The following is a 26,091-nucleotide window of genomic DNA, read 5'->3' as shown; positions in this document are numbered from 1 at the left end:
GAAACACATTGGATCAGATATAATGCCAAGGTTTCAAGTGTTCTGATTTAGTCTCAAGATGGTTAGACTCGGTTGCTCAAGAACAGAGTTTGGAGTGATGGCAAGGTAAATTTTGTAAGAGTATGATTTGCTGAAATGGGAGTGAAAAGTAGAGGGGGCCAGAAATTAGCCTGTTGGTTAGTGAGCTGAGACCTCACGGTGTATCTAAACTATTTGCATGAACAACAAGGTGCTACATAATAGGTTTAAGTTTCATAAATAGATACAAATGTGTCAAAAGCACAGCAAAATAAATTGTGGATAGGCATGAAATTGTCAAGAGCTCAGTAGCTGCTCTGGATTATTGAGACAAGTAAAGGGATGTGCAGAACTGATGGGATTTGTTGTATAGATGAAAGGTAATAGATGATGCAAAAGTTGTCCACTGCTTGGTGAAAATGATGTGTAATTTGGGAATAGTCCTAAAATGGGCAATTGGTGTCAACAAAGCAATGGAATGAGGATTCAGATTTTCATTTGCTGTCACTAGCCATTGAGCCTATAGTGCTGTACTCTGGGTGGCTTTCTCTGAGTTGTACAGTGATGTTCCTAACGGCTGATCTATTCCTGCACACTCTGGATGAACCAGGCTTCAAAGTTGTGACCTATTGAATTGAGCTCGAGTGGGCGTTCTGAGATAGGTGTGGGATTGAAGACTATGGCGTGAATTATCTGCTCGAAGGCTGAGCAGGAAGTATTCATTTAGCCCATAGTGAGTTGCAAGAAACTTTGGCTCATCCACGATCAGTCAGCTAGGCAATGGGTAGCATGGTGACAGCTGTGGCGCAAGAATTATAAATAAATTTTGAAATTTGCTGTCTGCAAGTTCGGGGGAAGAAAGGCATTTTCCCAATTATTTTATGGTGGGGGTTTCTTCACTCATTCACAGGGTGAGGGTGTCTCTGGCATTTACTGCCCATTCTAATTTTTCAGAGAGCAGTTAAGAGTCAACCACATTGCTGTGGGTCTGGAGTCACATGTAGGCCAGACCAAGTGAGGATGGCCGTTTCCTTCCCTAAAGGACATGAGTGAACCAGATGGGTTTTTCTGGCAATCAACAATGAATTCATGGTCATAGTTAGACTTTTTTTATTACTAAATTCAAATTCCATCATCTGGCATGGCAGGATTTGAACCTGGATTCCCAGAACAATATCTGGATCTTTTAATTAAGCGATAACACCACTAAGCCATCATCTCCCACTATTTTTAATCACCTTTTTAGTTAAAATACATTTTAGAAATTTGTTTTGTGAATTAATTCTGATTTCTCTCCAGTTGCCAGGTGTGGAGAGTTGTCAGAACTATATATTCAGGTATGGTCGGCACCCGCTTATGGAACTCCCGCTAGCTGTCAATCCAACAGGCTGTGCCCGATCTGAGCCGAAAATTATGACTCACTACAAACGGTGGGTACAGGAAAAATGAAAGTGACTTGTGATAACTTTAACCTTATAAATTTTTTTAAAGGCATTTTATTATCAAGTGATCTCTGTCACAAGATTTAAACTATGAATTTAACTGCCTTTTATATTTGAATATAATATCGTGCCTTTTATGTAAAATGTGATATTTTGATTCCTGCTGAGGAACACTGATCGACAGATAGAAAACTGCTTTGGAGAAATATTCCATGGTAGCTGGCAAGTTCAGAAAGCCAAGACTGAATATTTTAAACTTGTAGATTTACTGCAAAGAGCTAAGAGGTCAAAAAAAAGCCTAACTTGAAACACTAAGTGATGCAATATAACTTTATCATTCAACTGTAGCTTTATCATTTTTTGCCAGCCTATATAAAGGTCTAGATAGAAAGCACTAATACCTCAAGCATATTTTAAGTCTTTAGATCAAGTAATGACAATCATAACGGGCTTGGTTCTGGGGAGCCTTTTCAATTTTGATCTGAGTACAGATATTAATCTTTTTCTCCGACGTACTTAACAGGCCGCACACCTTGAACAGCACCAGCACATCAAAAGCATTTCAGAGTACAGTAACTGGAGAAATTAACACTCCCTACAGCAAGCAGTTTGTTCACTCCAAATCTTCTCAGTACCGCCGACTGAAAACAGAGTGGAAAAATAATGTTTACCTGGCTCGATCTCGAATACAGGTGAGTCACTATCAGCAAAATGTGAAATGTCACTAATTATAACAGATTTTGTACTCTGAAATCAAATTAGTTGCTTTTTTTAAATTTATTTGCCATCCTCCAGCTTAGCATTGGTAGGTGAAGGGAAGACTGAAATTCAATTTGCTAGGAACGTCATTTCAAGATATTCCGTTTTCTAATAACCTCACTTATTAATAGATTTCATTCATTCATCACATTCTCAGCTTTTCTGCTTGTGCCGATGCTTGTGTTATATTGAAATCTACAGGGAAAGCACTTCCTTTGGAATTTTTCTGTTTTGTCTCTAAGATAGTAGTGCTTTGTAGCTTAGAGTGGCTTTAATTAGTTCTAGTCATAGGTTGAAAGTTCTCTGTCACCTTCTCAACCAGTAGTGCACCTTGTTTTTGGTATTTTGATCTTGGCTCATTCATGCTTCTATCTTGGCCATTTTATTTCTATTTGAAGTGGCCTCCTGGCTTCAGGATGTGTATTAACTGTTATTAATTATTCTCTGCAGCCAATATCCATGATACCTGCATTTTTTTGACCCACTTTTAATTTCAGAGTCTTAAACCCTGTCCAAAGTCAGCAAAACGATTCTTTGGTCTGCAGAAAAATTGCCAAATATATCTAATCTCAATTCTTGTACACAATTTTTTGCATGATACCCACGTTTGTCAATGTAAATATCCAAAGCAATTGGCGAAAGAGAATGTTTTCAAGGATGATCCTGGCATAGAGAAACTTCTGGGGCATTATTCCTTGCTGGTTGATTTGGCTAGATTGAAGATGAAATATTGTCCTGTGGCCTTTGCCATCAGTAATTTTATAATTCTTCAGCTTCTGTTACCTCTGGACATGAGTGTCAATTTAAAATCAGACATGGTTTCCTTCAAACGGCAAGGATAGCAATCCTCAACCTGTGGGGTAGCTCTGTCACATTTAAAAAAAAAGGTAGATAAAATGGCTGTCATAAATTGGCTAGAACCAGTTTAATGTAGAGCCATTTGAGCTCAAGTTATTTTCAAAGAGAGAGAGATCTTGATTGCAATAAAAAGATGAGACTCTATCTGAAACTAGTCTAAATTGTCAGCTGTTTCTGTCAACCAAACAAAACTGACTATGGACTGCTACGTGTGTAAAGTTTTCATGTAGTAAAAGAAATGTATGACTTGATATCTAGAATGAAATTTGAGAATGATCACATCTATTTAGCTTGTTCACTTGATGACCCATGGCACAAGTACATGGAGCTTAAATTACACTTGAATGAGGGATGTGCTACACTGAATATTTTAATATTTTTGAGATGTGCCAGCATAACATCTATCTGCTTGGATATCCTGGGACTTGAGATCTCCTCACTGAAAAATTATGGTGTATCCACAGGTTAAACCCTATGATACTCTGTCATGAGTAATGGAACCTGGACAGGAGTTGTTGAATTCTAAGGGCTGTTTTAGAATTAATTTCAATGTTTCTTCTACCTTTGGTTATTTTTCTGCTCCATAGGGTCTGGGTCTGTATGCAGCCAAAGACCTTGAGAAGCACACAATGGTAATTGAATACATAGGGACAATCATTCGCAATGAGGTTGCAAACCGCAGAGAGAAATTGTACGAGACTCAGGTATGGATTAACCATGTCACTGTGCACAATATTACATATTACAACCTTAATGAACGTGAATATCAGTGAAATTAATGCCTTTGATTTTTGAGTCATTGCAATCTTCAGGTGCTAGTCTTGTTTTGCAATTATCCAAGATTTAAATTTTGGATTGAAATTCAATACCATGAGTTCCTAATGCCCCACAAAATTCAAGTGGCTACCCAATTTGCATATTTCGTTGCCAAATCATGGGTTTATGACTGCAATCCTCTTGGATACTGAATTCTCAATTTCAGCCATATTCCTATGGCAAGTTCCATGTAGAACTTGGATACCTGCCGACTGGGGAAACGTGGTCATCATCTTTGACTTTGTTTTCCGTCACAGTCAGCAACCAATTTCAGAACAACCTTGGAAACAGGTTGACTATTCTTAGTGAGAAGTAGATTTGGTACAGGAAAATTTCAACAAGATTTTGTGAATGGTAACATTGTTTTGTTTCTGTCCATTACTTTCAAAATGGAAATGCATAAATATTTGGAAGTTAGGCATTTAAATTTGTGTCGGTAACCAAATGAGCATAAGTGAAATTACCCCTTCAGAGATCTCACAAGCAGATGGGTTCATTGACAGACTCCTATGTTGTTGGATTCTATGCTTTTACTAAGTGGTATGTTACTAACTTGAATTAATCAAAGTCAGGTCTCTAAGTCAGACAGCTACCCCAATGTTATGACAGAATGATGACGTCTTGTCCTTTAGATGTAATAATAAGTGCTGAACTAGTGCTTAAACTGTATGCTGGTGTATGATGTGTGATATAAGCATCAGTTAGTACAGGTGCTAAGTTAAATCAGTGTCATATAATCTCTACATGTTAGGTTGTGCGCTGTATGATCAAACTTGTTCAAGCTTGCATATCACCCAGATGTACACTGAATGGTTGCCTCATTGCCATAATTGTGGTCATTCTGATCTGTCTTGGATTACCCTACAGATAATCCTGAGTGTCAGTTCCATTTCCTGGTGTCTAATCTGATTTAGATTTGAACTGATAAAAAGCTCTGAGAACCTAGAAAATAAAGTGAATAAGATACTATAGTAATTAGAATTATTGAAAGTAAACATCAATCAGCTTGTCTAAAGGATACACAGGTTAATGTGCAAGGCATTCCTTCAAGACTCTGGTCTTGCACTGGAATATTGACCTTTACACAAAGGGGCTGACTGACATGTATTTCCAGCATTTTCTCTCTGCTCACAGTATTTGTTTTAAAACATAAATCTACTCTGATGCTTAAATTGTGCATGTATGCAATAATGAAAACCAAAAAGGAGGGGAAAGACTATAAAAGAAAAACGGGTATGAAGCATTACATGTGGGGGGCGGGTGAAGTAAAAATAAACAAGATTGCAAAACTACCCTTTAATTCAGGGCTTAAGTGTGCATCGTCTCAAGTTCCTTGGTGTGAAGGCAAAAATATGCTATAACCTCAATTTTAAAAAAAATTGTTGGTGTTCTGTGATCCTATGCTGTATGGTGAAAAGACTACACCTTTTCTTTTTCTGTATATGTGAATGTAGACTGAAATGGGAAAACAATTGTTTTAAAACCAACGATTATAAAACAAATTGCTGCATTTTTTTAAAACCAAGTTATTGAATCTCATTGTCAGTCGTCTTTACACTCTTGAAGCAGTGGGCAAGACTTTTTGTCAATGGACTAGCACCAACAGGTGTGTACAAAGTGAGATTCAGTTGGCAATAAATTGCTGTTTGTGGAGTGGCCTGACGACAACTATCTGACTCCTGGGTTCTCAACAATGTTTGGCTGTAAATGAATCTGGCAGAAGCCTTTGGACCTCCAAAGGACATGGGTTTTTGTCTGCAATAAAATATCTGAAGGAAACACAGTTTGATTTCCTTCTACCAATTGATATATGAAGCAGCCTGTAACCAGAAACTAAGAGACTTTGCAGTTAATGTACCAATCACCTGTGTCTCCTGCAAAAATGTGGAAAAAATGTGGAAAGAACATGGAGAAGAGAGATCAAAGAACCAAAAATCCTGGCAAATACTAAGATCATCTCAGAGCCTTAGATCTGCTTTGCCAGTTTTTTTTTTCTAGCACTCAAAATACCAAAGTCTTTTTGTTTGATGTGTGTAAGGGAGTTTTAGAAAGGGATTAGAGTTTTAACTGGAAGAGTTATCCATTGACAATTCAAAGTCAGAATTTATTTATGGCAAATAGTAGTGGTTTTGTTAAGTACAGGACCCTGTTAATCTGGGTCATCAGACAGGTAAACTGGAGAATTTTGCGTAATTTGATGAAATCTTTAACTTTTGTGATGACTCCAGGGATAGTGAGGCTTGATTATCAGAGCACTACCCCGCTTGAGGCCTGGCAGTAGGAATATTGTTGAGTTTGGTGAAAATTAAATGTTGGTTTCTGTATATAGAGCTGAAAGCAAAACAACAAAAGGAAATTTCAGCTTATTGCTTTTTTGTATGATTTGCAGCATCCCTTAAATTACATATAAGAGTCTTGTGGATTTTATTCACATGGATGTTTGATAAGGTGTTCTTTGAGCTCAGGGCGCACATTAACATTTTTGTTGTATTGGTCACATTCATCTTTCTGAAAGTGTTTTTCAATGTTAATACACAAAACCATGTTGTTGAATGTCACCGTATATTTAATCTAGAGACACTCTGGACAGTACATAATGGTTAATGTCCATCAGGGACTGGTTCAATTCAGCTTTCATTGCAATTTAGCAAAGCAAATGTGACTGCTACTTGAACATACTAGAATAAATGTGCCCTGTAAATCTACAGTGTGTCATTATATCTATTCACTTCCCTTTGTTGTTCGCTAATTTATAGCCTGGTTTGAGATCTTAACATACAAGAACTATTAATATGAGCATGGTGGATAACGGGGACCCAGCAGATGTGTATCTAGATTTTCAAAAGGCATTCAACAAGGTGCCACACAAAAGGCTGCTGCATAAGATAAAGATGCGGGGCATTATGGGTAATGTGTTAGCATGGATAGAGGATTGGTTGACTAACAGGAAGCAAAGTCTGGGGATAAATGAATGCTTTCCTGGTTGGCAATCAGTGACTAGTGGTGTGCCTCAGGGATCAGTCTTGGGACCGCAATTATTCACAATTTACGTAGATGATTTGGAGTTGGGGGCAAGTTTGCGGACGACACTAAGATGAGTGGTAGAGCAAAGTGTGCAGAGGATTGTGGAACTTTGTAGAAGGACACAGTTTAAGTGAGTGAGCAAAGGTCTGGCAGATGAAATACAATGTAATAAATGTGAAGTCATCCATTTTGGTAGGAATACCAGTAAAAAGGACGATTAGTTGAATATTAAAAATTGAAGCACGCTGCTGTGCAGAGGGACCTGTATGTTCTTGTTCATGAATCACAGAAGGTTAGTCTGTATATGCAACATATAATTAAGGCAGCAAATGGAATTTTGTCCTTCATTGCTACCAAAATTGAGTTTAAAAGCAGGGAGATTATGTTGCAGCTGTATAGGGTGCTGGTGAGGCCACACAGTACTATGTGCAGTTTTGGTCTCCTGACTTGAGAAAGGATGTACTGGCACGAGAGGGAGTGCAGAGGAGGTTCCCTAGGTTGATTCCAGAGTTGAAGGGGTTGGCTTATGAAGAGAGATTGAGAAGATGGACAGGACTGGCAGCTTAATGTTCCAGGATACAAATGCTACAGGAAGGACAGAAAGGGAGGCAAGCGAGGAGGGGGAGTGGTGTTTTTGATAAGGGATAACATTACAGCTGTACTAAGGGAAGATATTCCAGAAATACATCCAGGGATGTTATTTGGGTGGAACTGAGAAATAAAAAAGGGATGATCACCTTATTGGGATTGCATTATAGACCCTCTAATCGTCAGAGGGAAATTGAGAAACAAATTTGTCAGATTTCAGTTGCCTGTAAGAATAATAGGGTGGTTATTGAAAGGGATTTAATTTTCTATACATAGACTGGGACTGCTATAGTGTTAAGGGTTTAGATGGAGAGGAATTTGTTAAATGTGTGCAAGAAAATTTTCTGATTCAGTATGCAGATGTACCTACTAGAGAAGGTGCAAAACTTGACCTACTCTTGGGGAAAAAAGTTTAAAATCACACAACACCAGGTTATAGTCCAACAGGTTTAATTGGAAGCACACTAGTTTTCGGAGGGTCACTCCTTCAGGTGATAGTGGAGGGCTCAATCCTAACACACAGAATTTATAGCAAAAATTTAGTGTGATGTAACTGAAATTATACATTGAAAAATTGATTGTCTGTTAAGTCTTTCATCTGTTTGAATACAGTGATAGTTTCACTTCTTCTTTCATGTGTAAGTCACAAAACCTTTTTTTAAAAAGTTGCATTCTCAGGTTAGCTGTTAACAATGGTGATAGCTAGAGAATATGTTGAAGGTGTTAGCCCCCCTGTGTTCTCTGTCTCTGCCATGATGTTTAGATTGATTCTAATCTAAAAAGTGAGATAACTGAGTTCTACATGAATGTATGCAGTTTTTGAGCAAAGTACAATGTAACCCTGCAAGTACAAATTCACCCCACAAAATATGTGTGCATGTGGGTCTTTGTCTGTGTGTCTGTCTGGGTTGCGGGTTGTGAGTGTGTGCGTGTGTATGTGTGTAGAGTGTCTTAAGTCTGTGAGGGGGTGTGTGTGTGTGTGTGTATAGTGCAATGGTGATCACCTGTCATGTGTCATGAACCCAAGGTCCCAGTTGAGGCCCTCCCTATGGTTACCGAACTTGGCTATTGGCCGGAACTTGGCTATCGGCCTCTGCTCGGCCACTTCTGGCTGCTGCCTGTCCCGAAGTCTGCCTTGGGGGATGGTCACCCGATGGTCCGAGGTCGAATGTCCTGGACCACTGAAGTGTTCCCCAACTGGAAGGGAACACTCCTGTCTGATGATTGTTGTGCGGTGCCCATTCATCCGTTGTCGTAGCCTTTGCTCGGTTTCCCCAATGTACCATGCCTCAGGGCATCCTTGCCTGCAACGTATAAGATAGACAATGTTGGCTGAGTCGCATGAGTACCTGCCATGTACAAGGTGGGAGGTGTCCCCACGCGTAATGGTGGTATCTATGTCCACACTCTGACATGTCTTGCAGCGCCTATCGTGACAGGGTTGTATGGAGTTGTCCTGAGAGCTGGGCAGCTTGCTCTCCGGACAACTCCATACAACCCTGTCACGATAGGCGCTGCAAGACATGTCAGAGTGTGGACATAGATACCACCATTACGCGTGGGGACACCTCCCACCTTGTACATGGCAGGTACTCATGTGACTCAGCCAACATTGTCTATCTTATACGTTGCAGGCAAGGATTCCCAGAGGCATGGTACATTGGGGAAACCGAGCAAAGGCTACGACAACGGATGAATGGGCACCGCACAACAATCAATAGACAGGAGTGTTGCCTCCCAGTTGGGGAACACTTCAGTGGTCCAGGACATTCGACCTTCAAGTGACCATCCTCCAAGGCGGACTTCGGGTCAGGCAGCAGCCAGAAGTGGCCGAGCAGAGGCCGATAGCCAAGTTCCGGCCAATAGCCAAGTTCGGTAACCATAGGGAGGGCCTCAACTGGGACCTTGGGTTCATGTCACATTACAGGTGACCACCGTTGCACTATACACACACACGGACACACAGACTCCCACATACACTCTTACAGACACACACACTCCCACATGCACCCCCTCAGACGTAAGACTCACTACACGCACACACTTTCTCACACACACAACCCCCAACCCAGACAGGCAAAGACCCACATGCACACGCACATTTTGTGGGGTGAATTTGTACTTTGTTCAAAAACTGCATGAATTCATGTAGAACTCAGTTATCTTACTTTTTAGATTAGAATCAATCTAAGCATCATGGCATAGACAGAAAACACGGGGCTAACACCTTCAACATATTGTCTAGCTATCACCATTGTTAACAGCTAACCTGAGAATGCAACCTTCTTTAAAAAAGGTTTTGTGACTTTCACATGAAAGAAGTGAAACTATCATGGTATTCAAACAGATGAAAGACTTAACAGACAATCAATTTTTCAATGTATAATTTCAGCTACATCACACCTGTAAATTTTTGCTATAAATTCTGTTAGGATTGAGCCGTCCACTATCACCTGATGAAGGGGTGACACTCTGAAAGCTAGTGTACTTCCAATTAAACCTGTTGGACTATAACCTGGTGTTGTGTGATTTTTAACTTTGTACACCCCGGTCCAACACCGGCATCTCCAAATCTTGGGAAAGAAGGCAGGGAGGTGACTGAGGTGTCAGTAGGATAACACTTTGTGGCCAGTGACCGTAATTCTATTAGTTTTAAAATAGTGATGGAAAAGGATAGACCAGATCTAAAAGTTGAAGTTCTAAATTGGAGGAAGGCCAATTTTGGCGGTATTAGGCAAGAACTTTCAAAAGCTGATTGGGGACAAATGTTCGCAGGTAAAGGGACGGCTGGAAAATGGGAAGCCTTCAGAAATGAGATAACGAGAGTCCAGACATAGTATGTTCCTGTCAGGGTGAAAGGAAAGGCTGGTAGGTGTAGGGAATGCTGGATGGCTGAAGAAATTGAGGATTTGATTACGACAAAGAAAGAAGCGTATGTCAGGTATAGACAGGATAGATCAAGCGAATCCTTAGAGTATAAAGGCAATAGGAGTATACTTAAGAGGGAAATCAGGAGGGCAAAAAGGCGGTCTTTGTGTGGAGCCACAGGAGATTTTTTTTTGCATCAGTGTTTACTGTGGAAAAGGACATGGAAGATCTAGAACGTTGAGGAATAGATCAGGTGTACTCTAGGACTCTGTGGGAAGCTAGAGAAGTGATTGCTGGACCTCTTGCTGAGATATTTGTATCATCGATAGTCACAGGTGAGGTGCCGGAAGACTGGAGGTTGGCTAATGTGCCACTGTTTAAGGAAGGTGGTAAGGACAAGCCAGGGTACTATAGACGAGTGAGCCTGACATTGGTGGTGGGCAGGTTGTTGGAGGGAATCCTGAGAGACAGGATGCACATATGTTAGGACAGGCAAGGACTTGATTAGGGATAACCAACATGGCTTTGTGCATGGGAAATCATGTCTCACAAACTTGATTGAGTTTTTTTGAATAAGTAACAAAGAGGATTGATGAGGGCAGAGCGGTAGATGTGATCTATATGGACTTCAGAAAGGCATTCAACAAGGTTCCCCATGGGAGACTGGTTCGTAAGGTTAGAGCACATGGAATACAGGGAGAACTAGCCATTTGGATACAGAACTGGCTCAAAGGTAGAAGACAGAGGGTGGCGGTGGAGGGTTGTTTTTCAGGCTGGAGGCCTGTGACCAGTGGAGTGCCACAAGGATCGGTGCTGGGTCCACTACTTTTCGTCATTTATAGAAATGATTTGGATGTGAGCTTCAGAGGTATAACTACTAAGTTTGCAGATGACACCAAATTTGGAGGTGTAGTGGACAGCAAAGAAGGTTACCTCAGAGTACAGCGGGATCTTGATCAGATGGGCCAATGGCCTGAGGAGTGGCAGGTGGAGTTTAATTTGGATAAATATGTGGTGCTGCGTTTTGGGAAAGCAAATCTTAGCAGGACTTGTGCACTTAATGGTAAGGTCTTATGGAGTGTTGCTGAACGAAGAGACCTTGGAGTGCAGGTTCATAGCTCCTTGAAAGTGGAGTCGCAGGTAGATAGGATAGTGAAGAAGGCATTTGGTATGCTTTCCTTTGTTGGTCACAGTATTGAGTGCAGGGAGTTGGGAGGTCATGTTGCGGCTGTGTAGGACATTGGGTAGGCCACTGTTGGAATATTGAGTGCAATTCTGGTCTCCTTCCTGTCGGAAAGATGTTGTGAAACTTGAAAGGATTTACAAGGATATTGCCAGGATTTGTGCTATCGGGAGAGGTTGGATAGGCTGGGGCTGTTTTTCTGGAGTGTCGGAGGTTGAGGGGTGATCTTAGAGTTTTATAAAATCATGAGAGGCATGGATAGGATAAATAGACAAAGTCTCTTTCCTGGGGTGGGGGAGTCCAGAACTAGAGGGCATACGTCTAGGGTGAGAGGGGCAACATTTTCACGCAGAGGGTGGTACGTGTATGGAATGAGCTGCCAGAGGATGTGGTGGAGGCTGGTATAATTGCAACATTTAAGAGGCATTTGGATGGGTATCTGAATAGGAAGGGTTTGGAGGGATATGGGCCGGGTGCTGGCAGGTGGGACTAGATTGGGTTGGGATATCTGGTCGGCATGGACGAGTTGGACCCAAGAGTTTGTTTCCGTGCTGTACATCTCTATGACTCTATTGGAATTTAGAAGAATGAGGTGAGATCTTACAGATACACAAAATTATAAAGGGAATAAATAAGATAAAAGTACAGAGGATGTTTTCACTGGTGGATGAAACTAGGACAAGGGGCACAGCCTCAAGATTAGGGGAGCAGATTTCGGACCAAATTGAGGAGGAATTTCTTCACCTTGAGTTATGTGAACCTGTGGAATCTTCTGCCCAGTGAAGTAGTTGAAGCTTCCTCAATAAATACTTTTAAAGCTAATATTTTGAACAGTAAAGGAATTAAGAGTTATGATGAGGGGGTGGATAAATGTATCTGAGTCCATGAAAAGATCAGCCATGATCATCATGAATGGAGGAGCTGCCATGAAGAGCCAGATGGCCTCCTGCTCTTAGGTTTATGTTCTTATGATTGACTTTGCCTTGAGATCTAAGTCAATGGAGTGGTCTGAGACATTAAACAGAAAAAAACTATTTCGAGTAACTCCTTAAACTATAACATTTTCTCTTGCCTAACAATATTCAAATATGATAATAAATAATATATGCCAGTTGCCACTGCAAAAGACTTCTTAAATTCTAGTATAGGAGTTGGATGTTGCTGGCAAGGCCAGCATTTGTTCCCCATCCTAAACTGTCCCTGACTTGAGTGGCTTGCTAACTATTTTAGAGGGCAATTAAAACTAAACCACATTGCAATGGGTCTGGGGTCTCATGTAGACCAGACGAGGTGAGGACATTAAGCTTTTAATTGAAAAATGGAGTTTCATCAGTACTGAAACTTTTGGTACTCTTTATTTCTATGAAAGGACTATGTGGCAAGAGAAGTACAGGATCGAAAAATAAATGTGTTTGTGACTTCTTTCAGAATCGAGGTGTTTATATGTTTCGAATCAATAATGAGCATGTGATTGATGCTACTTTAACTGGAGGTCCAGCCAGGTAAGTGACAATTTCTGTTGTGATAGCATTGGCAATGATGATTTTGAATTGAGTTGAAGTAATTTTATATAGTCATGATCCCAGGAATTGACTGGTGAATAAGGTTTCTAAATTTTCTGTATCTTCTCAGAGTGTGACATTTATCTCCCTTTGCCAGTCTGTAGACCCTTTCTTTGCAATCTTGCACAGTCTTTGAATCCAAATGAACAGAGTTGGGGGTAACCTACTTCCAGGCTATCAGCAGTCTCACTAGAATGGTGATGGCATGATTTTAAACTGTAGTGACATTGGGCTATCACTTCATGTTTTCCCTTTACCTTCAGCAAGGTGTTACATAAATTGAGTGCATTTGGGAATCAACTCCTACGCATTATATGTTCTGATAATTATTGCAATAGTAATATTGAATTTATTATACCTGGGCCTATCTGCACATGGTTGCACCTTACTCACAGTGACATTGTTGGATTCCTGATTTTGTAATTTTACAATTTGTTGTATTGTGAAATCCCAAACTTGACTGCATTATAAAGTATGTTGTGCTCTTTTGATTATATATTTATACTGTTAACTTGCTGTTTTTCTAACAAAGAAAACACGTAATTGTTTTCTCCTGTGCAGATATATCAATCATTCTTGTGCCCCCAACTGTGTCGCAGAGGTTGTGACCTTTGACAAGGAGGACAAAATAATTATTATCTCAAGCAGGCGAATTCCAAAAGGAGAGGAGGTGAGTAGAAAACTGAAAAGTAAGTTATTTAATATTTGGCTGAAAATGAATACAAGGAATGCAGTGTCATGCCCCAATGCTAATCTGAGTTGCAGAAAATCCAAATATTAACTGATATATTTCTTCATTCTCTTCTATTTGCTGGAAGCCCAACACCAAATTTTCCATAATGGAGAATCAGATGTATATTATCACTTTCAGAAAATCTGTTTAGTGCTTGCATTGTTAGATTCCTTGTCCCAACAATGTGCTCAACTCTGCATAAAGATGTCAAAGCAGAACTATCTGAGTTCCAATAATATTTTATTGAAAGAATTTCTAATCTGGGCTTCTGGGTAATTTCTGATCACTGCCAGTACTCTGCTACTGTTCTTGTGCCAAAAAGGTATCCACATAACAATTAAAAATAATTATTCAATTAACTTAATGTGTGATTGCATGGTGTTAAGTATCCCATTCCTTCGAAGTAGAAAATAGCATAGACATCACTGCTCAAAATATACGGGGTGGTGAGGAAGATAATCTCTGAAATCCCCAAATCGCGAGGTGGAGGAAGGAGGAGGTGAGAGACCAAGAAACCCAAAGGTGTTCAAAGGAAGTAGAAGCTGCTATTCGCAGAGAGGTCACTTCCCAAAGATTTAGGGTGATTGGTAGAAAGGTTAGAGAGGAAATGAAAACATTTTCTGTCAGAAGGCTGGCGAGTGTTTGGTATTCACAGCCAAACACAGCCAATTTGTATTCACAGTGGTTGAGGCAAAAACTCGAGACTCATTTAAAAGGAACCTGCATGCGCACCCGAAGCACCATAACCTGCCAAGTTTACAGACTAGGTGCTAGTAAGTGGGATTGGAATGAGCAGTTAGTTCATCCAGCCAGCACAGACACAGTGAGCCGATTACTGTGCTGAAACTTTTCTGTGGTTTATTTTGTGCCGTAATCCTCACCACCTGTTTAAAACCCTAGTTTAGTGTTACTCTTCAATAAACATAAGATCAAATAATTACATTTGAATTGTCACACTGAAATGTGATGCATTGATTAGGTATCTTGTAGAAGCTTTGATTTTAAAATAGTTTGTATAGCCTGAGTGTTAGCCAATGGGGAAGGAGGCTGATTCCAACTGGTAGCTATATTGCCCCGATAAAGGATCTGTAAAGTTTTTTTTTAAAATGATATCTAGATCTACATATAAAGAACCAAGTCTTGCATGTCTCTGTGTTTTAAAGAATGCCAAGCTCGAATGTAACTTGGATAAATAAGAATTCAAATTTGCTTTAGAAGATAGTTTTACAGCACTAGACAGGATGTTTGGTCATGTTTGAAAGTCTCAAATACTGGTACTGCACACCGCTTCAAAAAAGTATTGAACCATCACGGGTATGAACTGAACAAACCTTCAGTAAGCATCAAGTAATTCAAGAAAAATATTGCTGACCCCAAACCAAGGGATCTTCTGATTATTGGCAATATTTCTGTGAAAGATCACTGGCTGTCCTGAAATTTTGGAAATGAAATATGGAAGACTTATTTAACCTAAACTATCTGGAATGTCTTTATTTATAGATTCCAATTTAAAAGCTTTAATAATGATTCTTTTGTACGGTCCTTGGAATTTGTACTATCATCTTATTCTGAAGTAGAAAACTCCCAAAATATTTATTACAAATACACACTAATGCCACTGTGACTGCATAATCCAGTAAAGGAGTTCATGAGAATGAAGGCATCTCTGAAAATTTTTAAGTAGCAACAATCAAGAATATCTCAGAGCCCTCAGGAAAAGGCAATTATTTTGACACCCAATGGGCATGATCTGTATTTCAGCTAATAGACTTCAGTGTGGAATGATGTAAGTATGAGTAAGATCGACAGTTGCCTGTTTTGTCTAAAATTCCAAAGGTATGTTTTCCGCTGTGTTAAGGTTATGGAAAATTCATTTATCTGGCCATGTTTATGGTGGTTCAAAAATATATCCGATAACTCGATGCTGACTGTTCACTAAACAATTTCTGTCCTAACGTTTTCTTTTTCCCCCTTCCTTTAGCTGACTTATGACTATAAGTTTGATTTTGAAGATGATCAGCACAAGATTCCATGTCACTGTGGAGCACTCAACTGCAGAAAGTGGATGAATTAAAACATTTAAAGCAATTTTAGCTGAGTCAGAATTTACAATTTCAAATCGTTCAGAATTCTGGACTTTGTATCTGGTACACTCAGAGAAATCATACTGACAGATATTGCGACATGGAGTGTCTCAGCAGCAAAACTATGAAGATGGGAAAAACTCACTAGTTTACAAAGAATTATTTACCAAATTTCATGTTGAAAAATATCTGTAGTTGAGAGAGAGTGTAGTGATATTGTTACTCAGATGTGCACAGCCTTTTAACAACATTTAGTGAACAATAAGATACTGAAACAAATGGACTGAGCAGGTGCACAGAGATATTAAGATCTACAGCCAATGACTGCATTTCCTGCCAGGCCTGTGGGTTGGTTCTGAATGTAATCTATGATTTTTTTTGTCTGTAGTCCCCACAAGAGAGAGAGACAGACAGATAATGAGATCCTCTCATTGTGCAGACCTTTTCTGAAGGGCCTCAACCTGAAGGACTGATTTAATTTCTATTCTAATTAAGTCCAATCAAAGGAAGGAAGAGTCACCAGCTTTTTTTTAACTCTGCTGGGTCTCTGATTTTCGACAGGTGTGGTACGTCTCCAGGAGAAAGGAAATGGGGGTTTCTCTGACAAGATTTTTTATTTTGAAAAATACAAGACTATTTGAACATTGCTGGTATAAGTAAAATCAACGCATGTTTATTTTTAATAGAAGGCGAGTGATTTGAAACCAAGGCAGTGATTTTAAAAAGTAGCACTCCTAAAAACACTAGAGTTTTAAAGAGATGGTGTCCATTGGGTGTGATAAATTTGAATGCATTCGAAGATTTGGATTTCCCATGCTATTTGCCCTAATTGTATGCTGGAGAACCGGTGTGGGATTTCTTGTTTGGAAGGTTTTTGATTGCTTCACCAGAATCAATAATGTTAACTTTTCAAACAATAGACTCATTTTGTGTGTTTATTACTATCATCAGATTGTAGTTTATTTCAAGGGAGGTTAATTCCATAATTAACTAAAATATAGAAGAAAGGAAATCATCATTAGCTTGGTAGAAACTGAGAAGAGTAAAACCTCCATCCATGCTGGTCACCTTGTGTAAAACTTGAGTGACTATCTGGGAAATGTAGATCTTTTACATATTATGACTCAAAAGTAATATGCGAAAGATATTTTTGAAAGACAATCCACATTAAGAGCTCACTAGGACCAGTTGAATGGTTCTGTGTTGGGAGTTTATTGGAAAGAACATAATAAAAAGAGACTCTGGGGCTGGCACAGACAATTCTCATACTGTTGGTGATGAGATCTGGTTGTAACTGAGTTTAAATTGACCAGCTCCCAACTGGAATCTGGAGGATCCCTTTTAAGCTGTCGACCTGACAACACATTTCCATGATTGGTGACATTTTTATCCAATATAATTTATATTGTTTCAAAAATGGAAGTAACAACATGCCAGTCATAAATAGCTATCTAATTTGGACGATCAGGACCTATAAGTTAAACTGTAAGTCTTCAGTTGCTGATCAACAGCATAAAACACAGTGAAAAAGAGGGTGGTACTTGAAGACTTTGGTCTGGGGCCACCTTGATCCTATTCAGTCAGTATCGACAGGCGAGTGGCTAGGGCATTTGGTTCAACGCACAAACGGACTCTCTCTGAAATCTCTTGCAGAGGAGACTTGCACTGAAGGATTTCTCACCTACTTGATTCCACAAGTCATTTTACTGTAGTTTTGTTCCTGTAATATATATATGAAAGTGTGAATTTTATTCGGAACAGTAGGATAGGTCTGGATGGGGGAGATTTTTTTTATTGGCGTGATTCATGAAAGCTGCTGCCCCCACTGCATCTTCTCCACACTGCAACTGTAAAAATGTAAATATAAGACTTGTAGAAATCTCCAAAGCAGAAACCACTGGATCAGATTCTCATTCGTACAAATGAACGGTTGGTATTGGTAATATAAAATAGCTGCTGGTTGGATTGAAGCAGGGAAGATATTAGCATGCAATGAGAAGATTCTAGGTAATGTAGATCATGTTAGATAAATTTAAGCTTACAGTGTTTTACTGTTTTTATAATTAAAGCTGATTTCAGCCCTCTCTTAAAATGACAGGAGCAGGGGCATCTTTTAATGGAAGATTCTAATTTAAAAATGGGACTTTTTTTCATGTTAACTGAAGATGTCCACAGAGCCCTGATGCATTGTGGGATCCCACTTCCCTGACTGACACAGTTAGGGAGGTTGCAGTCACGTAATGTATTGTTGGAAGTTGCTCAGTTAACAAATGAAGATGTCCTATTTGCAGTAAAGCCTTGTTCATACTGTTTACACTCTGAGCTAGGTATTTTGTGGTGCATTTTATCCTTGCAATTGGGGCAAAAACAGAAGCAGAGATTTCTTGAGTATTTTTTAATGATAAAGTTCCAGAATATGAAAGTTTTTTTGTTTGTGTTGTGTGCATTCTGTACAGCAAATGTTGTCACTGGTAATGAATTAAAATTATCCTTTTTTATTGTATGTGGCATGTTTTTTTTTGTACTGAACATAAGTTGAATTGTATATAATTTATGTCAAAGAGCCAAGATGCTCTATGTATTAAATCTCCTGCAGGAATAAGCTTATTCTGTACATCCCTGGTACATGTAGAGACCGTTTATGATCATGTTGGCTAGATTGTACAAACCTTTTTTAAATACAAATGTAGCATCTTTGCATTACTGTATGATAAATAAGGACATCTGTTCCTACAGAGGTGAATTTACTGCATTAAAACTGTTTGAAATAAAATCACATTTTGGACTCTGTTTATTGATTTGTGGTTAAAAGTAGAAAAACCAACCCTTGAATACATTTTAGGAGGATGAATATAATCAAGTTTTATCATAGTCAGCAGCAGGGATTTTGGGGCTTTAGCTAAATCTTCAAAGTATGGCAAGGTTTTAGAAGAGACTTGCAGGATTCATGGCTTCTGACATAAGAGCTTTGGACGCAAAAGTAAGGAGGTAATGCAAAACTTATGTATTTTAAAAACCTCATTGATTAGCCTCCAGTTATTACAAATGGACTTGCTGCATGTGGACTTGAGCTGCTTCACCTACCTGAGGAGTTGTGAATGATACTGGACATGGTGCAGTCATCAGTGAACATCTCCACTTCTGACCTTGTGATGGAGGGAAAGTCATTGATGAAGCAGCTGAAGATGGTTGGGCCCAGAATGCGACCCTGCAGAGATGTCCTGGAACAGAGATGACTGACCTCTAACAACCATCTTCCTTTCTACAATTATAACCCCAACTAATGGAGAGTTTTCCCTCCTGATTTCAATTGATTCCAATCTTGCCAGGGCTCCTTGATGCCGTACTCAGTCAAATGTGGTCCTGATGTCAAGGGTCATTCTCACTCAGAGTCATAGAGATGTGCAGCATGGAAACAGACCCTTCGGTCCAACCCATCCATACCGACCTAATATCCCAACCCAATCTAGACCCACCTGCCAGCACCCAGCCCATATCCCTCCAAACCCTTCCTATTCATATACCCATCCAAATGCCTCTTAAATGTTGCAATTGTGCCGGCCTCCACCGCTTCCTCTGGCAGCTCATTCCATACCCATACCACCCTCTGTGTGAAAGAGTTGCCCCTTAGGTCTCATGAGAACATTCTGCACCCTCTCTGAGACATCCTTGATCCTGGCACCAGGGAATCAACGCACCATTCTGCTTTTTTGCTACTGGCCACAGAAACGTCTGTCTGTACCTCGGACTACAGAATCCCCTAACACAATTGATCTCTTGGAAGTCGACGTACCACTCGCATTAGAGCCAGTCTCAATTCCAGAAACTTGGCTGTTCGTGCTACGTTTCCCCTGAGAATCCATCACCCCCTACATTTTCCAAAATAGCATACCTGTTTGAAATGGGTATATCCACAAAAGACTCCTGCACTTGGTGCCTACCTCCCTTACCTTTCCTGGAGTTAACCTAGCTATGTGACTGTATCTGAGACTCTTTTCCACCCCCCCCCCCCCCCCCCCACCTTCCTATAATTGCCACTCACCTCTGGAGTTCAGCTCTTTTGCCCATGTTTGGCCTAAGGCTGTAATGAGGTCAGGAAATGAGTAGCCTTGGTGGAACCTAATCTGAGTAACATTAATCTCACAATATTTACAGGCTCCAACAGATACCAAGAAAGAGGTATTTTAGATACAATGAAAGATGAGAGAAATCAGGCTTATTATCCTTGGAGGAGAAAGTGAGGACTGCAGATGCTGGAGATCAGAGCTGAAAATATGTTGCTGGAAAAGCGCAGCAGGTCAGGCAGCATCCAAGGAACAGGAGAATCGACGTTTCGGGCATCAGCCCAAAGAAGGGCTGATGCCCGAAACGTCGATTCTCCTGTTCCTTGGATGCTGCCTGACCTGCTGCGCTTTTCCAGCAACACATTTTCAGTGCTTATTATCCTTGGAGCAGAGAAGATTAAGAGGTGACCTTATTGAGGTGCTCAAAATTATGAATAATTTTAATATGGTAAAGAAAAGGATATTCTGTTTCTACTAGTTGCTTTGTCAGTAACTTGGGGGTCACAATTTCAGAATGGCCAGCAAGGAGTGCGGTGAAAAGGAACTTTACCCAGAGTTGTTAGGATTGGAGTGTGCTGCCTGGCAGCGGTGGAGGCAGATTTCATCAGAGGTTTCAAAAGAGCTGGATATATATTTGAAAGGGATGAATTTAGAGGCCTATGAAGATAGAGCTGGAGAGTGGGACTGGCTGGAGAACTCTTTTGGGAGCCAGTGCAGACAGTATGGGTTGAATGGCCTCCTGTACAGTTTCTTAAAAAAAAACATTGTGTTACAGAGCAAGTGCCACTTAATAACATTGTCAAATACCCCTTCCATCATTTCACTGATGATTAAGGAGTAGACTGGGGCAGTAATTTGGAGGGATTGAATTTGTCCTGCTTTTTGTATACAGGTCATACCCAGGTAATTTTCCATGTTGTTGGATAGATGTCAATGTTGTAACTGTACTGAAACAAATTGGCTAGGGACATGGCCAGTTCTGGAACACAAGTCTTCAGTACTATTGTCAGAATGTTGTCAGGGTCCGTAGCCATTCCCATATGCAGGTGCTTCCAACTGTTTCTTAGTATCGTTTTGAGGATGCAGATATTTGTGAAGTATTCTGTCAAACTCGGTGACTGAATGTGGCAGGACTGCTGAGCTTAGATCTAATCTATTGGTTGTGGGACCATTTGCATTCTTTGATATGCAAATGACCCTGTGTTGTCTCACCAGATTAATATGCCTGGTGCTAATCTTGAAAATAGGATGATTGGTTACCTCAGTTAGCTGGACAGCTGGTTTGAGATGCTGCCAACAGTGTGGGTTCAATTCCTGCGCTGGCTGAGGTTTCCATAAAGGACTTTACGCCTCAACCTCACTGCTTCATTGCTGTGGTGACCCTCAGGTTAAATCACAAATAGTCTCTCTAATGACAATGAAGCTCTATTGTCCTTTCGAATTACTTAAGCTACTTAACTGAGTGCCCTCCTACTCTGTTCTTTGAACCAGTGTTGATTTCCCCTGGTATATCCCAGGGTATGAGGTTGCAGATGGCAGTTAGCTACAATTCTATTGATGGCCCACAGCATCTCATGAATGCCCAGTTTTGACTTGCTAGATCTGATCAATGTCTGTGCATTTAGCATAGTGATAGTGGCAAAACACTACGGAGTGTATCCTCTGTGTGAAGATGGGACCTCATCTCCATGATGGTCATGTGGTCTGTATGCCCATACTGTCATCGGCAGATGTGCCTGCAACCGGTAGATTGGTGAGGATGAGGTCAAGTAGGTTTTTCTCTCTGGTTCTGACACCACTTGCTGCAGACTCCGTCTAGCAGCCGTATCCTTTAGGACTTGGTCAATGATGGTACTACTGAGCCATTCTTGGTGATGTACATTGTACTCTGGATGGTGGAACTTAATTCTGTATTTTTGCTACCCTCAATGCTCCTTCCAAGTGGTGTTCAACCTGGAGTAGTACTGATTCATGAGCCAGTGTTGGGTAAAGGAATGTGGTTCTCAGAAGGATATTTCTTTCCCAGTGTTGGGCCTGATGCCATGAGACTTCTTGGGCTCGAGAGTTGATGTTGAGGGTTCCCAGGACGTACTCCCTACTCCCTATACACCACAGTGCTACCATCTCTCTTCGATCTGTTGTTGTTGAAGCAGGCTATACCTTGAGGTAGTGATGGTATCTGAGACATCGGCTGTAAGGTATAATTCTGTGAATATGACTATGGGGAAATCTCTGACAGTTTGGATACAAGCCCCAGATGTTGTTAAGAAGGATTTTGCAGGAGGGCTAGGTTTACCATTGATTAGGAGGAAGGGAAATTGGGGCCAAGATAACCGAAGGCATGGGACCAGAGGTGGATTGATTATAAATTGCAATGCAGAATATGCCAGAATTTAGGGGTGTTGATGTCTTGAAGGGTTGTGGAGCTGGAGAGCATTCAGAGGGAGGGTCAAGACCACATAAGCACTGAGAAACACGGCTTGAGAAATCAAATGTCACAATGTTGCTTGACTGGGACCCAATGTCAGTCAGTAGGAGGGGAATGGGACTTGCTACTAATTAAGACAGACAGCAAATGGCTACAAATGTAAATGCAATATAAACCTTTGAATCTTTTCCTTTGAGGGAGGAATCAAAATAGATTAGATTAGATTAGATTACTTACAGTGTGGAAACAGGCCCTTCGGCCCAACAAGTCCACACCGCCCCGCCGAAGCGTAATCCACCCATACCCCTACATCTACCCTAACACTACGGGCAATTTAGCATGGCCAATTCACCTGACCTGCACATCTTTGGACTGTGGGAGGAAACCGGAGCACCCGGAGGAAACCCACGCAGACACGGGGAGAACGTGCAAACTCCACACAGTCAGTCGCCTGAGGCGGGAATTGAACCCGGGTCTCTGGTGCTGTGAGGCAGCAGTGCTAACCACTGTGCCACCGTGATAAATGAAGAACTAAAATTCACAGTAAAGAATATAGAGTCTGAGAATAAGGATTTGTAGGAATATGCAAGTTAGCACACATTAGCTTACTACAAAGCCTTTTGTACACAAATGTAGCTGTTGCTAAGGTCTTTTGTGTACCTACAGTGTTCACTAAACCCAGACGGTGTTTTAATGTATCAAAAACTGTTTTGAAAATAATTATTTGGAATGTACAGGATAACATTCTAGGCACACATTAAAGTGATCACACTTTTTACAAATTCTTAACAGACTTCCCACAGGTGGAATTCCGTATCCAGCCTTAGAGTCATGTATGTACACTTAAGCAGCAAACTAGTATAACAATCCTTCAAGGCTACAATAAAGTGTTACCCTACATATAAATAGAAAGCAGGAATTATCAACAGTGCTTCGCCTGGAGGCCCAGTGAAGATGTTACCTAGTAAGGTGACAAAATGTCTGGAAATGAACTTTCCAGCTCAGCGAGCAAACCTACATCCTATTATCCTACATTTTTATGTTTTGGGTTCGGAGAGGGAATGTTACTGTCAAGGTGACATTTAGAGATTTTGTGCTTTGGCAAAGTTGCTAGATGCCCACTCCCTATCACTAGCTTTATCGTACATTTTAGAGTCAAGAGTTTTTACAGAACAGGAGGCATGCCTTTGGCCCATCATGACTGTGCCGGTAAACTTACCATTTGATTTACCAAACTGCTTACACAGTGTTTTCACATTTTTGTAATAAAAATGGTTTGACATTTTCTTGGCTTCTGACTGAATTTGCCCAACCTCATTTAAAAAATATTTGATTGCATTTTCAGGCACAATTACCTCTCATCAAGTATTTTGTGAATAGCGGTTAGATTTTGTGCCCTTCAAGGTATGCTGCTTCACCTTAGCTCCTTTTTTTTGTTCTAGAAATGTGTGTTACAGGCAAGGCCAGCATTTACTGTCCATCTCTATGCACTTGAGCAGGCTCTGGTGAGATGTGTTCTTGAACCACTGTAGCCTGTTACAATCCTCATGGATCATATGTCAACCAAATTTACTGAATGACATCACCCCGCCAATCAAGAAATTGCCAACAACATTCCATTTTTTGTAGATTTTACTTTTAACTAAACAGAACGAAGACATTACAAATCAACAATGATACTTCAAATAGAAAGGAAAATTCCTATTTGAATAGTGAATGCAAAATGATATGTCTTGTCAAGTGTTTGCAGCACCTGTCAGACAAAACTAGAACATTGTAGGTATACAGTTCCACAATATGCTGTTCTTTACTTTTAGTGAGTCAAGATTTATACCCAACAACAGCTTTCTCAAGTATAGTTGTAGGGTGCAATATCAAAGAGGAGTCTTGAGTTCTGTGCTCAGCAATACAAGCAATCTTTATTCAGAGTTATACTACTGCGTGAAGGAGAAGGTAGAGCCTGCTCTGAATCTGGCTTTCATGTGGGGCTCAGCTGTCCTCTTAATCACAGCTCAGATCAGAGAAGAGGTCAATGACACTTTAACTTTCCCCAGCTGAATACAACATTTTATACCTTTTGCATTACAATAATTACATGCAACATTGATGTCATTGTTAGCTATATCCCCCGAAACTATACATCTAATCCAGTAAACACATGATCAATAATGAACAGCTCTAGGTCCTCCCATAATCCCATGATGTCTACCAGATACCACCATCATCTGTCTTTGGGATCTTGAAATGCTTCTGACAGTTATACTCCTTTCCAAACTTTTGCTAGCTGCACTATTATTTGTCAGTAACCTAAATACTTGTTTATCACATAGAAATCTGCCAAATTCTCTACTAACTTTAGTATGGAGGATTAGGAAGGATATTAATTTCTACCAATTGTTATACAGTCTTTAAAATCAACTCTAATATAAAGTTACTACAACTCTGTGACACACAGATTGGGACAGCCCCTCTCTTTCTTCAGCCTGAGGTCAAACAGTTGTCTGAACTTACAGCTGCAGTTTACGACTCCTGCTATTTACATGCTGTAAATGAATTTTAAACCAGTTTATTTCTTGAATCTTTTATTGTTTCTACTGTAAACATTTTCTAATAATAATTTTCTTTCCTTAGAAAACATCTATTCAAATTCCACTGATGAGGTGAAATTCAATCACTTTACAACTTTACCAAGTCAGTCAATGAAATTTGTTTAGATTCCACAAATAACTAGGGCACATAAGCACAGCTTTGCGCTGTATTTTGTAATCTGTCAATCTTCCCTTCATCTTTGGATGTAAGAACCTGCAATTGTTTATCTCTCCATGTTTTACAACCTCTTATGCTCTCTTAGTGGTTGTCTGTTTACACCATTTATTGCTTTATCTTCACTACTAATGTACTGGGTCGTTTTACTGTCGACAAACATTTGGTCAAGGAATGCAACTAATCTTTTCACACTAATTTGTTGTTGCATTTCTAACTTTACAATTACCAAATAAGTTCAGAATATTGTACAGTCAAGATTTTTCCTTCTACTTTTTACTAAATAACAAATGTGGGATTGTGGCTTAATAAGATCTTTCAAAAATGTTCCTTGTTAAAATGCTTATGTTTAGAACTGTCTGTTTACAGAAACCTGGTTAACTTCCCTAATGTTTATTCCTACGAAGAATCTTATCCAGTATCTCTATATGGGGACCACAAACCTGGCTGTGATATCTGCCAACCCCTTTCGGCCATCTTGTGTCAGCTTAAAAAAGTCCCAGGTGGCCATCTTGTCAACTTTAGTCAACAAGAATGAGTGTGATAAAGAAAGCAGACTCTTATGAGCCCTCTCTCCATCAGTTTTCAATTGTCCTTTCCAACTGACCAAACAATAACACTTTGGTTCCCAGTTACCTCATTTCTGGGAACACCCAGCTCTGGCATCTCCAAGGTATTCACATGACTTGACAGGTTCAAGACCTTTTTAGCCAGGTCTCAATATTTCAAAGAACTGCTCAACAGAGAAAAAAAACTGACTTCTTTCTGAGATAGGTTTGCTTCTTGCAATAATTTGGTATGTTCCTCTTTCTATGCCGACTTTCTCTGTGACTGTATCAGTGGGCTGATCACCTTCTCCCTCCAGCTCTTGAATTTTATTCAGCAGCATATTTGTCGATCT

At 40.1% G+C, this 26,091-nt stretch overlaps 1 protein-coding gene across 19 annotated transcripts in view; it reads left to right on the top strand.

The window, feature by feature from the left end:
* kmt2d (lysine (K)-specific methyltransferase 2D) overlaps positions 1-18,711 on the top strand; it is a 247,467-nt gene extending 228,756 nt beyond the window's left edge. For all 19 annotated transcript variants that reach the window (XM_072566973.1, XM_072566979.1, XM_072566978.1 and 16 more), the window contains 6 exons: positions 1,318-1,448; positions 1,984-2,152; positions 3,665-3,781; positions 12,985-13,058; positions 13,680-13,788; positions 15,833-18,711. In XM_072566973.1, coding sequence (XP_072423074.1) covers positions 1,318-1,448; positions 1,984-2,152; positions 3,665-3,781; positions 12,985-13,058; positions 13,680-13,788; positions 15,833-15,925 — 693 coding nt within the window. In that variant the 3' untranslated portion in view covers positions 15,926-18,711. The remainder of the gene's footprint in view (positions 1-1,317; positions 1,449-1,983; positions 2,153-3,664; positions 3,782-12,984; positions 13,059-13,679; positions 13,789-15,832) is intronic.
* The last annotated feature ends 7,380 nt before the right edge of the window (positions 18,712-26,091 follow it).

The sequence above is a fragment of the Chiloscyllium punctatum genome, chromosome X (genome assembly GCF_047496795.1).
Source record: "Chiloscyllium punctatum isolate Juve2018m chromosome X, sChiPun1.3, whole genome shotgun sequence".
Classification (NCBI taxonomy): domain Eukaryota; kingdom Metazoa; phylum Chordata; class Chondrichthyes; order Orectolobiformes; family Hemiscylliidae; genus Chiloscyllium; species Chiloscyllium punctatum.
This window is presented reverse-complemented; position numbering and strand designations above follow the sequence as displayed.